At 47.3% G+C, this 12,584-nt stretch overlaps 1 protein-coding gene across 2 annotated transcripts in view; it reads left to right on the forward strand.

Moving 5' to 3' along the window:
* Positions 1 to 445: 445 nt before the first annotated feature.
* LOC109469197 (fibrocystin-L-like) overlaps positions 446 to 12,584 on the forward strand; it is a 40,488-nt gene continuing 28,349 nt past the window's right edge. For both annotated transcript variants that reach the window (XM_019767638.1, XM_019767636.1), the window contains exons 1-12: positions 446 to 564; positions 760 to 848; positions 1,092 to 1,227; positions 1,572 to 1,728; positions 1,940 to 2,027; positions 2,470 to 2,643; positions 3,176 to 3,388; positions 3,623 to 4,260; positions 4,536 to 4,839; positions 5,244 to 5,369; positions 5,933 to 6,331; positions 6,894 to 7,034. In XM_019767638.1, the coding sequence (XP_019623197.1) occupies positions 1,190 to 1,227; positions 1,572 to 1,728; positions 1,940 to 2,027; positions 2,470 to 2,643; positions 3,176 to 3,388; positions 3,623 to 4,260; positions 4,536 to 4,839; positions 5,244 to 5,369; positions 5,933 to 6,331; positions 6,894 to 7,034 (2,278 nt within the window). In that variant the 5' untranslated portion in view covers positions 446 to 564; positions 760 to 848; positions 1,092 to 1,189. The remainder of the gene's footprint in view (positions 565 to 759; positions 849 to 1,091; positions 1,228 to 1,571; positions 1,729 to 1,939; positions 2,028 to 2,469; positions 2,644 to 3,175; positions 3,389 to 3,622; positions 4,261 to 4,535; positions 4,840 to 5,243; positions 5,370 to 5,932; positions 6,332 to 6,893; positions 7,035 to 12,584) is intronic.

Here is a 12,584-nt window from a genome sequence, read left to right on the forward strand (position 1 = left end):
CGAAAACGATTGCGCCATTGTATCCCGTACCAGCTCCGAGATCGTCTGCACTGTGCCAGCTGGGGTGAGAAAACCTTATAGTTTTGTTACTTCTGGGAACGGAAATATTGTTTTGGGTGGGCTGTGTGTGGGTTTGTGTGTTTGTTTGTGACCATGTGGGTGGTGGAGGATTGACAGGCAGAATGACAGAAAAACAAAAGGCCAAACACAGGAAATAGGGTCAACTTGAAGATCTCAGAGTCTGGCAGGAATTAGAAGTCAGCATTTGGGGAATTCGGGAAACTAGCAACCCTCAATCAGTGGTGCAGGTGAACTTTAGTGCAAAAAATTTGAAGTCGAAAAGTATTTTGAGTCCTGACAGAGTTAGGGAAAACAGGAAAGGCCTTCTAAAGTAAGGGCTTACATATAAATGTATTTGTTGCCTGTAGTCCTCTGCAGGTGCTGTGGATGTCACTGTCAGTGGGCCAGACGATGATGTACTGACTAGTCCTACCCAGTTCACGTACAACGAGGCTCTGACTCCTGTCATTTCCAGCTACACGCCTGAAGACATCACAGTGGCTGGTAAGGAGGCTATGTCTAACAATGAAGAAGTTGAAATATAATTATATTTATCAATAATACCATCATGCATTGTATACGCCCTGTGGAATCTCTGATTTCTTGACTGAAACAATGTTTACATGTATATTTAGAAGATTCATCGGATCCTAAATGTATTGGATATTTGGTGAGTTATGATACGCCCTTGCCGTTCAGGTGGAGATACCTTGACTGTGGAAGGCACAGGTTTGGAGATTCACCAGCACTGACTCTGGACTGTGACAGTGAAACTGTGTCTCTGGAAGGTAAGAAATCCAACTCTAGATTGATTCATTCACACTTCTTTTTCTCTGCTGCCCAGAAGTAGATTCTGATGGGTATTCTTGTGCTTGAACCATTGGCACTTGTGCATTGTGATTATTATCTCTATATTCAAATTGTAACTAATTTGCATGCTCTGGGCATAGAAAACTACTAAATATATCCTTTTGTGGTTTGTAGCCAAATAATTGATGGTCAAACTTCGCGTTTTTTGTTTTCCCTTGCAGCCAGTGTTACAGAGAGTGGCGGTGTGACAGCTACCCTGCCCTCCCTCAGCCCAGGAGAGTGTAACATCCTCCTGTTTGTGCCTGGCAGTGGCTACGCAATGGTTCAGGAAAGTTCAAGGAAGAGGTCTGCTAACAGGTACGGACATGAAAATCTTTAAATTTGGGGATACTAACTAGAGACTACATGGAGACAGTCAAGCTCACTTTACCTATTGTCATTCTCACTTCACCTACTGGTAACCAAGGGAATGCAGAAGACAATCTTCTTTTTTTAGTCAGTAAATTTTAAATCTACCTTTGTCATGATTGGCCATCATAACAGTCATTATCAGCTAAGCACAATGTACTGACAATTCTTTTTTTTTCATCAGGACATGGTTGTAGTCACAAAATATGTACACATGTATATTCCGGAATTCTTAAGACAAGAGGAAAATCTTTAGAAATGACCCTGTTAACTTCATGATTCTGTATTCCCAGGTTTAGATTTGCCAGCATCAGTGTGACACTGAAAGTGACTGGAATGGACGTGTCAGAGGGCTCGCTGTATGGAGGCACCTTGGTGACCCTTGAAGGGAACGGGTTCAGTGAGGAGGCAGCAAACAACGAGGTCATGTTTGGTGAAATTGGCTGTGAGGTGAGCAAGATTTTTTTGTACTCTGATATGAAGGTTTTGTTTGTCTGTATGCTTGTGTGTCCGTAGTTAATTATTTGAATACAGTAGAGTGGCAGGAATCGGGGATGATTATGGTGTGACTGCAGATGGGAGTGACAGGAAATGAAGTTCAGGGGTTCAAAAATTTACTGGTTTTGAGAGGTTCTGACTAGTTCTAAACTGGTTTCCACAGGTTGAGACCAGTTCTGACAGCAGGATAACATGCAGGACAGGAAGCACTGCTACGAGCCATACTGTCACCAACGATGGATCACATCCAGGTAAGACACAAACCACAAGAGGTTGTGGGGAGATAGACTTTTATAAATTTGCAAGGCCGAGAGACCACTAACCGAACTAAGTCCTGGGTACTGGGATAGCAAATTCCCCTTAATCAGAAACACCAATGCTTGAAGCAAGCTTGACTCACTGAAGATGAGGACCAATGACCAACCAAATAAGAGAAGTATTATACTCGGCTAGGGATGCAAACCCAGAACTTTTAGATTCTATGTATACATGTAAGTCAACAACTCTACAGTTTGTAACTACAAAACCACTGTATCAAGAACTATGCCTGTCTCATATTGGCCTGAGAGGGTTAGAATTAGCTTCTGCTGCACATAGTCTCATTTGTGCAATTGACAAGGACTAAAAACAGCTCTAAATACAATTAAGCCTACAAAAGTTGCCACTTTGATCAAGTATCTTTGTATTTTGCAGAGTATGGAGCTGGCTATGCTTGGGAGCCTGCTGATCTGACTGTCACAGTTGGTGATACGGTAGTCTGGAGGTGGGCGTCCAGTGGGTCTGGTGCTGCATACGGCATCCACCAAACAACTGACTCTACTGGGGAGGAGCAGGCTGGCTTTAGCAGCGGGGAACAGACAAGTTCAGGTCAGTTTTGGTCGTTCTTTTACAAGAAATAACTTTTTTGTCAACCAATGTAGTAGATTCTCTAGTATATGTAAGTGACTATACTAAATAAGTATGTACCTTCATGTCATCTTGTGCAAAATATTCCTTGATTATCATTTCTTAACTCTGTTTTAAGTGATCTTAAGTGGTACATCATCTTGCTCAAACTTTGTAGATAAGGAAAAACAAGAAAGTTGAGAAAATAATCCTTGTATCTTTTTAACAGTATGAAAAAAATAAGAATCATCTTGCTTAAACTTTCTTAAAATTTTTAAGATTCTTGTTGGTGAGCATGACACTAGAAATATTTTCTTTTCTTAAAAGAAAGAAGAATAAAATTGTTTGCGTAAGAATCAACAAACAAAAACTTTGAAGAATGTTTCTTGAATTTTCTTGAACTTCCCCTTGATAAGAAAATAATTCTCAACATAAGAAAATAAGAAGAAACATTTTTGGTAGTGTATCTATCTGGGTGACAATTTCATTATGGAAAGTTTGCTTCCTTTCTCAGGTGCCTTCCAGCAGTCCTTTAAGACTGTGGGAACCTCCTACTACACCAGTGGATGTGTGGATGCGGAGTGTAATATCAAAATGCTGGGGAAGGTTCGGGTTGTTGCTGCAGAAGATGTCGGCAAAGCCTTGTCAGTGACGGTGCATGGAAAGGAGGCCAATCAAATCCCAAGATCTTCAAGACGAAGGAGAAATGGAGCACAGGATCCAAGTGGTAATTAAGAATCCTTTTCAATCATGCCAGGTGTCAAGATTTTGATCCTAGATTAAACTAATTCCTGGACTTTCTTTTCCTGCACCAATTGCCACCATGAATATATAGTTCTGTGTCCGTTTTTCTAAGACCATGAAATTCTGCTACTGTGAACATAAAGTGAATTACTTTTCTTTTACTATAACTAGTATAAGTATAAAGTTTACTGAGCCTGATGTGTGTTAACCTTTCCAGGGTCCTGTCCTGGTGGGACAGATCCCCTGCTGCCCTGCCCCGGAGACCCACCTGAGGCACCTGAAGGCGCCGTCTACAGCTTCAGCTTCCGTAACTGCATGACTGCGGAGGCCTCCGGCAGCGTTACGCAGGGCACCGCTGGGACCCTCCTCACCTTCCAGGGCAGAGGCTTCAGCACTGAGGCTTGCGAGAACGTGGTGATGATTGGGGACCACCCCTGTGAGATCGAGACTGCGTCAGCCTCCACTCTAACCTGTCGGGTTACCCCGGGCAATGACATGCCCGTGGGGATGCCCCAATTCGTGTCCGTGAATGCCAAGAACCGTGGTTCTGCCATTGTAACAACCTCTGACACATTCGTTCTCTTGCCGGCCATTACATCTGTGTCGCCTGAGCAGGGCTCTACTGAAGGAGGTACAACCGTCACGATTTCTGGTTCAGGGTTCACCGCAGGGGCTGACGGTACGACAGTCAGGATTGGATCGTCCGGATGTGTCATCCAGTCCGTGACGTACAACGAGATTATCTGCACGACTCAGCCGGCGTCGGCTCTGACCAGGGACGTGGTGGTGACCCAGGTGGTGAACGGAAACTCTCTGGGCGCAACCTGCGATGGCACCTGTCAGTTCAGCCACAGGGTAAGTGTAGGAACTGGAGAGGGGGGTAGCTGGACACTTGAACATCTGAAACTTTACACTACAAGTTGCAGTTAAAGGACTGAATTCCACAAGTAGGTCATAATGATATCTTAACTCTTACTTTACCTTGATTAGCACCTTAGTTCCTCCTGTGCCCTTAACTCGCACAACCTTAAAGATATATCTAAGTGTTACAACAGCACATAATGTCAGCCATGGGAAAAGTGTACTATAAAACATCACTACAATGATGAGGTTTTTTTTTTTCTTTCAAGGATTCTGCAACACCGAGAGCTGTGAGTATCGAGCCGACCACTGCATCTGGAGCCTCCACCGACTTTACCATCACTGGAGCCCTGTTCGGAACAGATTCGGATGCTGTCACCGTGGAGATTGGAGGCACACCCTGCGAGGTCACTGCGGTGACTGACAGCTCCATTTCCTGCACGACTGGACCCCTCCATGTCGGCAGTAACGACGTGAGCGTGGTCAATGCTCTTGGCGCTGCTACGTCATCCCTCACCGTGGACAGCCTGGCACAGGCCGACAGTGTCTCACCATCCTCTGGCAGCATGGCAGGTTTGTAGAACTGTGCCTCTATTAATCTATGCCTATATATGTGGGGCCGTGTGACGTGTTTTGATTCAGCCTTGAACCAAGAGGTGTATGGTTGGAATTCTACCTTGTCACCAATCTTGTGCCCTTGGGAAAGGCAACCTAGCTTTGGTTAGGGACATCCCTCGGATAGGACGTTTAAAGGAGGACCGTGCTTGGGGAGAGCCACAACCCATGCACGTTAAAGAACCTACCACACCTTTCGAAAAAGAGTAGGGGCGTGCCCCGGTGTGCGATGGTCCAAATACTTAAATATCTGATTACTCACTACGGACTCCAGGAAGAGTAGTGTTAAATTCACACTAATGGAGATCCTAAACAAACAAACAAACAAATGCGACAGGTAACACACTTTTTACCTGTAACAGGTGGCACCGTCGTCACAATCTCTGGGAATGGCTTTGCAGACGACACAACCATTTCCATGGGAGACGCAGGCGATTGTGAGATCACTGAGCTCACAGCAACCAGCATTTCATGTGCTACTCCTGCAGGTAAGACATCAAGCAGCTGTTTCAGTGTTTGTTAACTGGTTTAACAGCCTCAAGATTAATTCCGGACTCCAGTGCTACATGTAACTGTAATATACGTCTTTACAATCATGCAGTGTTGAATCTAATTCCAGCAGTTATTCTAGCATAAAAGGAGGCACTTAGAATCAGTTATGAGGACTCCAGTGTTGTGCTAGAAAAATGTTGTGCTGCATATCTCGCTGTGATTTTGCTATTTGAATATAGTAATATCAGACACTGAAAATGCAGGAATTAGTACTTTTTTGTCATTGGAAATTAACTGTTTCTTAGGATTGTGTTATTGTGGAAAATGATCAGTACCAAGGACAGGGTTTCAAAGATGTTCTGTGCTAGAAATATGCCATTAATATTTGTGTAGATTATATTTAACAAAAAGCATGTTGGCTATACACTGTGTTGATGGCGTTCAGCACCAAGGACAGAAATACTCTATTTTCTAAGACTGCTCCTACAGAACATCTCAACAATTGCAGGACACAGTAAATTACATGTATTCACCATTCTGTCTCTCTATGCCCTTCCAGCAACCCAAGATGGAGACCACACTGTCCAGGTGTCTGTAGTCTCCAATGGACAGACGTATCCTTCGCTAGACTTCACCTACGCAGCAGACAGGACGCCTGTTGTCGACGGCATCTCCCCGTCCCAGGGCACCAGTGGTGACACGGTCACCATCACTGGATCTAGGTTCACCAGCGGCTCAACGAGAAGGAGAAGAAATTCATCTTACGGTGTTTCCGTCACTGTCGGTGCTGTCCCTTGTCCGCTGAGCTCTGTTTCAAGCACAGCACTCACCTGTACCCTTGGGGACATGGTGGCAGGCAGCTATCCTGTGAGTGTGAATGTGGCAGGGATGGGGCTCGCAGTTTCATCTACCACGTTCATGTCTCAGATGTCGTTGGAGAGTGTAGATCCACCTACAGGTACCAACATTATTCATTCACGCACTCACTAAAGTCATCATATTAACAAGCATCTTGCTTGATTGTTCTTGACTCTTTCCCTCCCTTCCTCTCCCAATTCTTTATAGCTTGAAGGTCTTAAGTTCATGCATCCTCTCACATCCTCAATAACTTTTTGGAATAGATCTAGAAATTCAGGAATCTTTCAAATGATTGTCCACCACTGAATGCTACTAACAGTAACATAAACTTCGTTTTAAACTGCAAGACAGTTGTAATTCCTACATGCAAAAAAAAACAATATATATGTTGCAAGACATACAAGGGATACTGGATACATATTTGCATATCAATCAATAGTTGCAGTCCCCCTCCTGCAGTCTCTTAGTGTCATTGACGGAAGGTAGTGGATGCTACCTGAAACGTCTGACCGTTTCCAAAATCATATCCAGTTGCTTGAGTAACTGTTCTTTTGGCGATGCTGGATACAGTAAAGATCTAAGCTATGCTGTTTTGGTCCAGCTTGGTTCTCTAAGAGTACTGTCAGGTTAATGTGTCTTACAACTTCCTCTTTTTGTTACAGGAAGCTTTGGAGGAGGCCTGACCCTTACTCTGGGTGGCAGTGGTTTCTCTGCCAGCACTGTTGCTACAGTGTGTGGCGTGTCCTGCCCAGTCACCAATACTGAGCCCTTGGAGCTAGAGTGTACACTACCAGCATATAACGGTTAGTGTCGCTGTGAAAACGTCATTATGAAACTCCATATCCCTTATTTGATGTTTTGGAAGAGAATCTCGAAAAACGTCTTTAAAATATTTGACATTAGGTGCTACAAACACAAGCTTAACAAGGCTGGATGTCATTGCAGAATTAAACATGATACATGTGTAGTACATAGTAATGATAACAAACACCCCCTTCCATGTAAGGAAATCCCACTTCTGACACCATGTTGTTATCTTCCTAATCTTGCATTGGAGTAAACTTAAAATCATGGGTTCGAAGTACTTATTATACTCAATGGATATGAGTTGTCTCCGCATTCCCTCGTATGTCAGCCTTCAGTGGAATGACATAAGGTGTAGTGGGCCTGACCACCCCCATTTCTCACTTGGTAGCTCCCAGAATAAACTCCCATGATTCCTTGCTGCGCATGCGCACTGGTCAGTCTTTATTTTTTGAGCCTCTGGCAACACACCCCCGGTGTTTTTCTCTTGGTAAAATGGGCTCGAAGCGCGAGGACAGACGACGCAAGAGTTCAAGAGCTCCCGAAGAGCGGGAGGAGCGCGCGCGCTCCTCCTCGAGGCACGCCAGCCGCAAGAGGACGGCGTCCAGAACCGAGCACATGGCGCCCCCCTCCCCACCTGGGGGCGGCCATGATAGTTCTTCACAACATTCACAGCCGCCCAAGTTGCGGCCTGTTACGGCCCCGGGCGACGACGTGGACTCCACGGCGGGCGGAATCGAGTCTGAAGAACTTCATGAGGGAGAGAAAGGCACACGTGTCGACTCTCAACTCGAGAAGAAGAGCGAGGAAGAAGTCTTTTGGAGACTCAAGAGAAGAATGGTGACAGCAGTGCCGTACGTATATCTGCCTTAGAGCAGAATTTCTCTTTGCTTTCAGATAAGCTGGACGGACTTCAAGAACTGCTGGTCAACCAACTGACGTCTTCAGAACCCTCGAGGAAGCGGCGAGCTTCGACTGGCGGGGGACCGGTTGCAGAGAAGCGGCAGCGCTTCACAGCTCAGCCGGAAGAAGGGGAGGGGGCGGCAGCACCTTTCCCGACGACAGCGCGTCATCCGACGATGGCGGCGATGACTTCAGCGCCCTAGAGCCGTTTGACCCGACAGCCAACAAGGCCAAGGAGCCCTGGGAGGCCGATGATATTGTCATTCGGTTCTCCGAGAAGTACTTCAAGCACGAGAACCAGTGCAGGGGAGAGGCTCTAGAGAGCTGGCAGAAGATGCATGACTGGCCAGACAACAAGCCGGACGTCATGGTGGCACCGGTCCTGAACGATTTCTTGTCCCGTGCTGTCATCGAAAACGACAAAAAGCAGGGTGAGGTGATCGTTTCTCACGATAAAGCATTGAAAGGGGTACAATCTAATCTTGTACAAGTGGCTTGCCCTTTAATGAATCTTTGGCAACTCATTCAACGTTGTGACAAGGATAGTTTTGAAGAGTTTCAAGTGACAATGAATGATTGTGCTAGTTCAGCCATGGCACTTCTGGGATCAGTGAATTCACAGTTGTCATTCACCCGACGTTCCTTTGTGTCCGAGTCTTCTCAGAAGAAGTTCAGAGACATCTTCAAGAAGCCTTCAGATGATCCCCAGTACCTGTTTCCACCAGATCTGGGCTCTAAGGCTAAAGAGATGGCTTCAGAGGACAAGGCCGTCTCCGGGCTGCTGCAGAAGGAGGGGTCGACCAACAAGGCTTCAGGGTCATCCCAGAACTTCCGTCGAGGCGGCGGTGCCGGTTCAGGCGGTAACAGGGGAAGGAACACACGTTACTTTCCCAGAACCAACTACAGCTATGCAGGCAGCAGCTACCAGTCACGTCCATCTTACTACAACTCATCCCGGTCCTTTCGCTCCAAGCCGGCGGGGGACGGGAAGCGACAACAGAAGAAGTAAGCACCCCATCTACTACAGAGAGCGGGGCCCGGCGTTCGACCGAACTGCAAAGTGTACCTCATCCGTCTCCGCTGCCTCATGCCGGCAGGTTAGCCCACTTCCTTCATCAGTGGCAGCAGGTGACTACGGATCCATGGATCCTTCAATGTGTACAGGGGTACAAGTTGGAGTTTGCGACAACGCCGCCAATTCAGGGACGTCTTCCACTGTCCCGACCGAGAGACGACGCACAAGCGGCAGTCATAGACGAGGAGGTAAGAACCTTACTCACCAAGGGAGCAGTTACAGAAGTTCCCTACCATCACACACAGTTTGTTTCAACTTTGTTCACAGTACCCAAGAAGACAGGGGGTCTTCGACCGGTCATCAATTTGAAACCCTTAAACAAGTTTCTTCACAAGCAACGCTTCAAGATGGAGAGTCTTCGCCTCATCAAACATCTAGTGCGGCCAGGGGATTACATGGCCAAACTAGACCTGACAGACGCATACTTTACCATCCCAGTTCACAAAGACGATCGCAAGTATCTGACGTTTCACTGGAGAGGAAGATTCTACCAGTTTCAGTGCCTACCCTTCGGCATCGCCACCGCACCTCGTGTCTTCACCAAAGTGATGAAGGTACCCATCGCACTTCTGCGTCGGCGAGGGTTTCGTCTGGTAGTGTATCTGGACGATATTCTAGTGATCGCTCACTCAAGAGAGATGTGTCGGAAGGTGCTTCAAGCAGCCATCGATCTGATCTCCAGTATGGGATTCGTGCCCAACTTATCCAAGTCGGTACTGGAACCGACTCAGCGTATCACCTTCCTCGGCTCAGGCATCGATTCAACACTGATGGTGATGTACCTTCCCGAGGACAAGGTGTCAGCTCTACAGCAGATGGCGGACACACTTCTGTCAACAGATTGCCCGGTGTCAGCAAGAGATCTTGCAGGGATCATCGGGAAGCTACAAGCCACAGCACCGTCGGTCTGGCACGCTCCACTTCACTTCCGGAATCTTCAGCGTCTGCTTATCAGAGCTCTGCGAACGTCAAGAGGTCACTGGGAAGGTCAAGTCTCTTTGACAGCAGCCGCCCGCACGGATCTGGTCTGGTGGAGAGACCAGTTGGCCAACGCGAACAGCCGACCGATTCTCGCTCCCTCAGCGGACTTGGAGGTGGAATCGGATGCGTCAGGTACAGGTTGGGGCGGCTTCTGCAATGGCGTCCACACCGGAGGCCGTTGGACAGAGAGAGAGAGCAGAGCTCACATCAACGTCCTAGAACTTCAGGCAGCGTCGATGACAGTACGCGCCTTCTGCAAGGACATCGAGAATGGTCACGTGAGAGTTCACTCGGACAACTCTACTGTGGTGGCATACCTGAACAGGCTGGGCGGCACACGGTCGCTCGCTCTACTGAACGCCACGCTGGATCTTTGGCAGTGGTGCGCCGACAGGAACCTGTCTCTATCAGCGAAACACATCGCAGGCAGGGAGAACATTCGAGCAGATTTTTGCTCTCGACATTTTTCCGTAGCAACGGAGTGGTCTCTGGAACGGAATACGTTCCTGAGCCTTCAGGCAACGTTTCCACTACTCAGTCAGGGGGTGGATCTGTTCGCCAGCAGAACCAACCGACAACTGGAGCAGTACGTGTCGTGGCATCCAGAAGCGGAAGCCATGGGAACAGACGCCTTCACACTACGGTGGAACGAGTGGGAACTAGCGTACGCATTTCCCCCCTTCAAGCTGATCCCGCCAACACTGCAGAAAGTGCGGGAGGACAGAGCTCAGCTAATCCTGATAGCACCAGTGTGGGACACTGCGGTATGGTATCCCGTTCTACTAGAAATGGTGGTGGAAGAACCAGTCCTCCTACCCCAGCACGAGCATCTCCTGATCCAGGTAGAGTCCGGGCTGCCGCACCCAGAGGGCAGCAAACTGCAACTAGCCGCATGGCATGTTTGCGGAGACAACATGCGGTGTACGGCTTTTCGACAAAGGTTAGCCGAATTCTACTGGCATCATGGAGGGCAGGAACACAGCGTCAATATTCCTCGGCCTGGGACAAGTGGAGTAGCTGGTGCCGTAGACGGGATCTTGATCCCGTTTGTGCTCCTCTGAGTCAAGTGTTAGAGTTCCTGTTATCTCAACACGAGAGAGGGCTCCAGTACCGCACAGTGAACGTGTACAGATCAGCCATCTCGTCCACACATCTTCCCCTGGAAGGTCGTCCGCTAGGAGAACATCCTTTGATGCGCAGGTTTATGAAAGGTCTGTTTTGAATTGCGACCTCCTTTACCCAAGTATTCGTTCACTTGGGATGTCAGGCAAGTGTTGGACTTCTTGCGCCGCTGGTCCCCGGCCAACTCCTTATCTCTTCGTCAGCTAACACTGAAGCTGGCTATGTTAGTGGCACTGGTATCAGCAGGAAGGGAGCAGACACTTTCGTTCCTGGACGTAAAGCTGAAACGAAGAATTCCAGAAGGAGTTTGTTTCCGAGTAGAGAAGCTGACAAAGACTTCTCGTCCGGGCAGTGTGATTCAGGAGATCATTGTGCCCAAGTTTGAAGAGGACCGTAGATTGTGCCCAGTTCGATATTTGAAAGTGTATTTATCAAGAACTCGGAGTTTTAGGTTATGTGATAGTTTTTTGTTTCGTGCCCTGGTGGAACCGCACCAGGCAGTTACGTCAGCAACTATAGCTAGATGGCTGAAGAGCGTCTTAAAGGAAGCAGGAATAGACACACGTCAATTCACAGGACACTCGACACGCAGTGCGTCTACTTCAGCAGCCCAACTGCAGGGAGTATCTACCAAAGACATCATGAGAACAGCCAATTGGTCGTCTTGCAGTACGTGGGAGAGATTCTACAAGAAGCCTGTGGTGAGCAACAGCTTTGGGCGAAGTCTCCTGGCCTCAGGCTACAAAGGCACCTTATGTCATTCCACTGAAGGCTGACATACGAGGGAATGCGGAGACAAATGAGAATTGTACGAACTGACCTGTCAGTGATGGACAGGTTCAGTTGTCTCCGCATCCCTCTAGGTCAGCCTCCCTCCCTGTCAGATCATCCTAGAAGTCTGGTGGATGAAGCCCTCCCGAGTACACTTCGGCCAGGAGCCTCTACAAACAGAAGACTGACCAGTGCGCATGCGCAGCAAGGAATCATGGGAGTTTATTCTGGGAGCTACCAAGTGAGAAATGGGGGTGGTCAGGCCCACTACACCTTATGTCATTCCACTGAAGGCTGACCTAGAGGGATGCGGAGACAACTGAACCTGTCCGTCACTGACAGGTCAGTTCGTACAATTCTCATTTATATGGCAGAAATTTTTAATTGTTTACATTGGCTTTTATATATGATTTCATGTAACTACACATCTTTTCGTTTATGTATACTTTGGATACTTGCGTTCACTTGGCTCACAACCCTTTGTTTATTTATGTTAAATTTTGTTTTAAGTTTAGTTTCTTTGGTATGTTGATGATTTGATTGTTTCTGTAGTCTGGGCCCCATTGAAAATCAATTTGACAAAATTGAATGGGCCACCCAGCTGTCTGAAGATTTAGTGAATACATGTAAATAAATATTAAATAAACTGTTTCCTTCAATCTACATTTGCTGAGTAGGGTCTACAAAGACACATCTG

The sequence above is a fragment of the Branchiostoma belcheri genome, unplaced genomic scaffold, assembly GCF_001625305.1.
Source record: "Branchiostoma belcheri isolate BF01 breed outbred unplaced genomic scaffold, Haploidv18h27 scaffold20, whole genome shotgun sequence".
In the NCBI taxonomy this organism is placed as follows: Eukaryota; Metazoa; Chordata; class Leptocardii; order Amphioxiformes; family Branchiostomatidae; genus Branchiostoma; species Branchiostoma belcheri.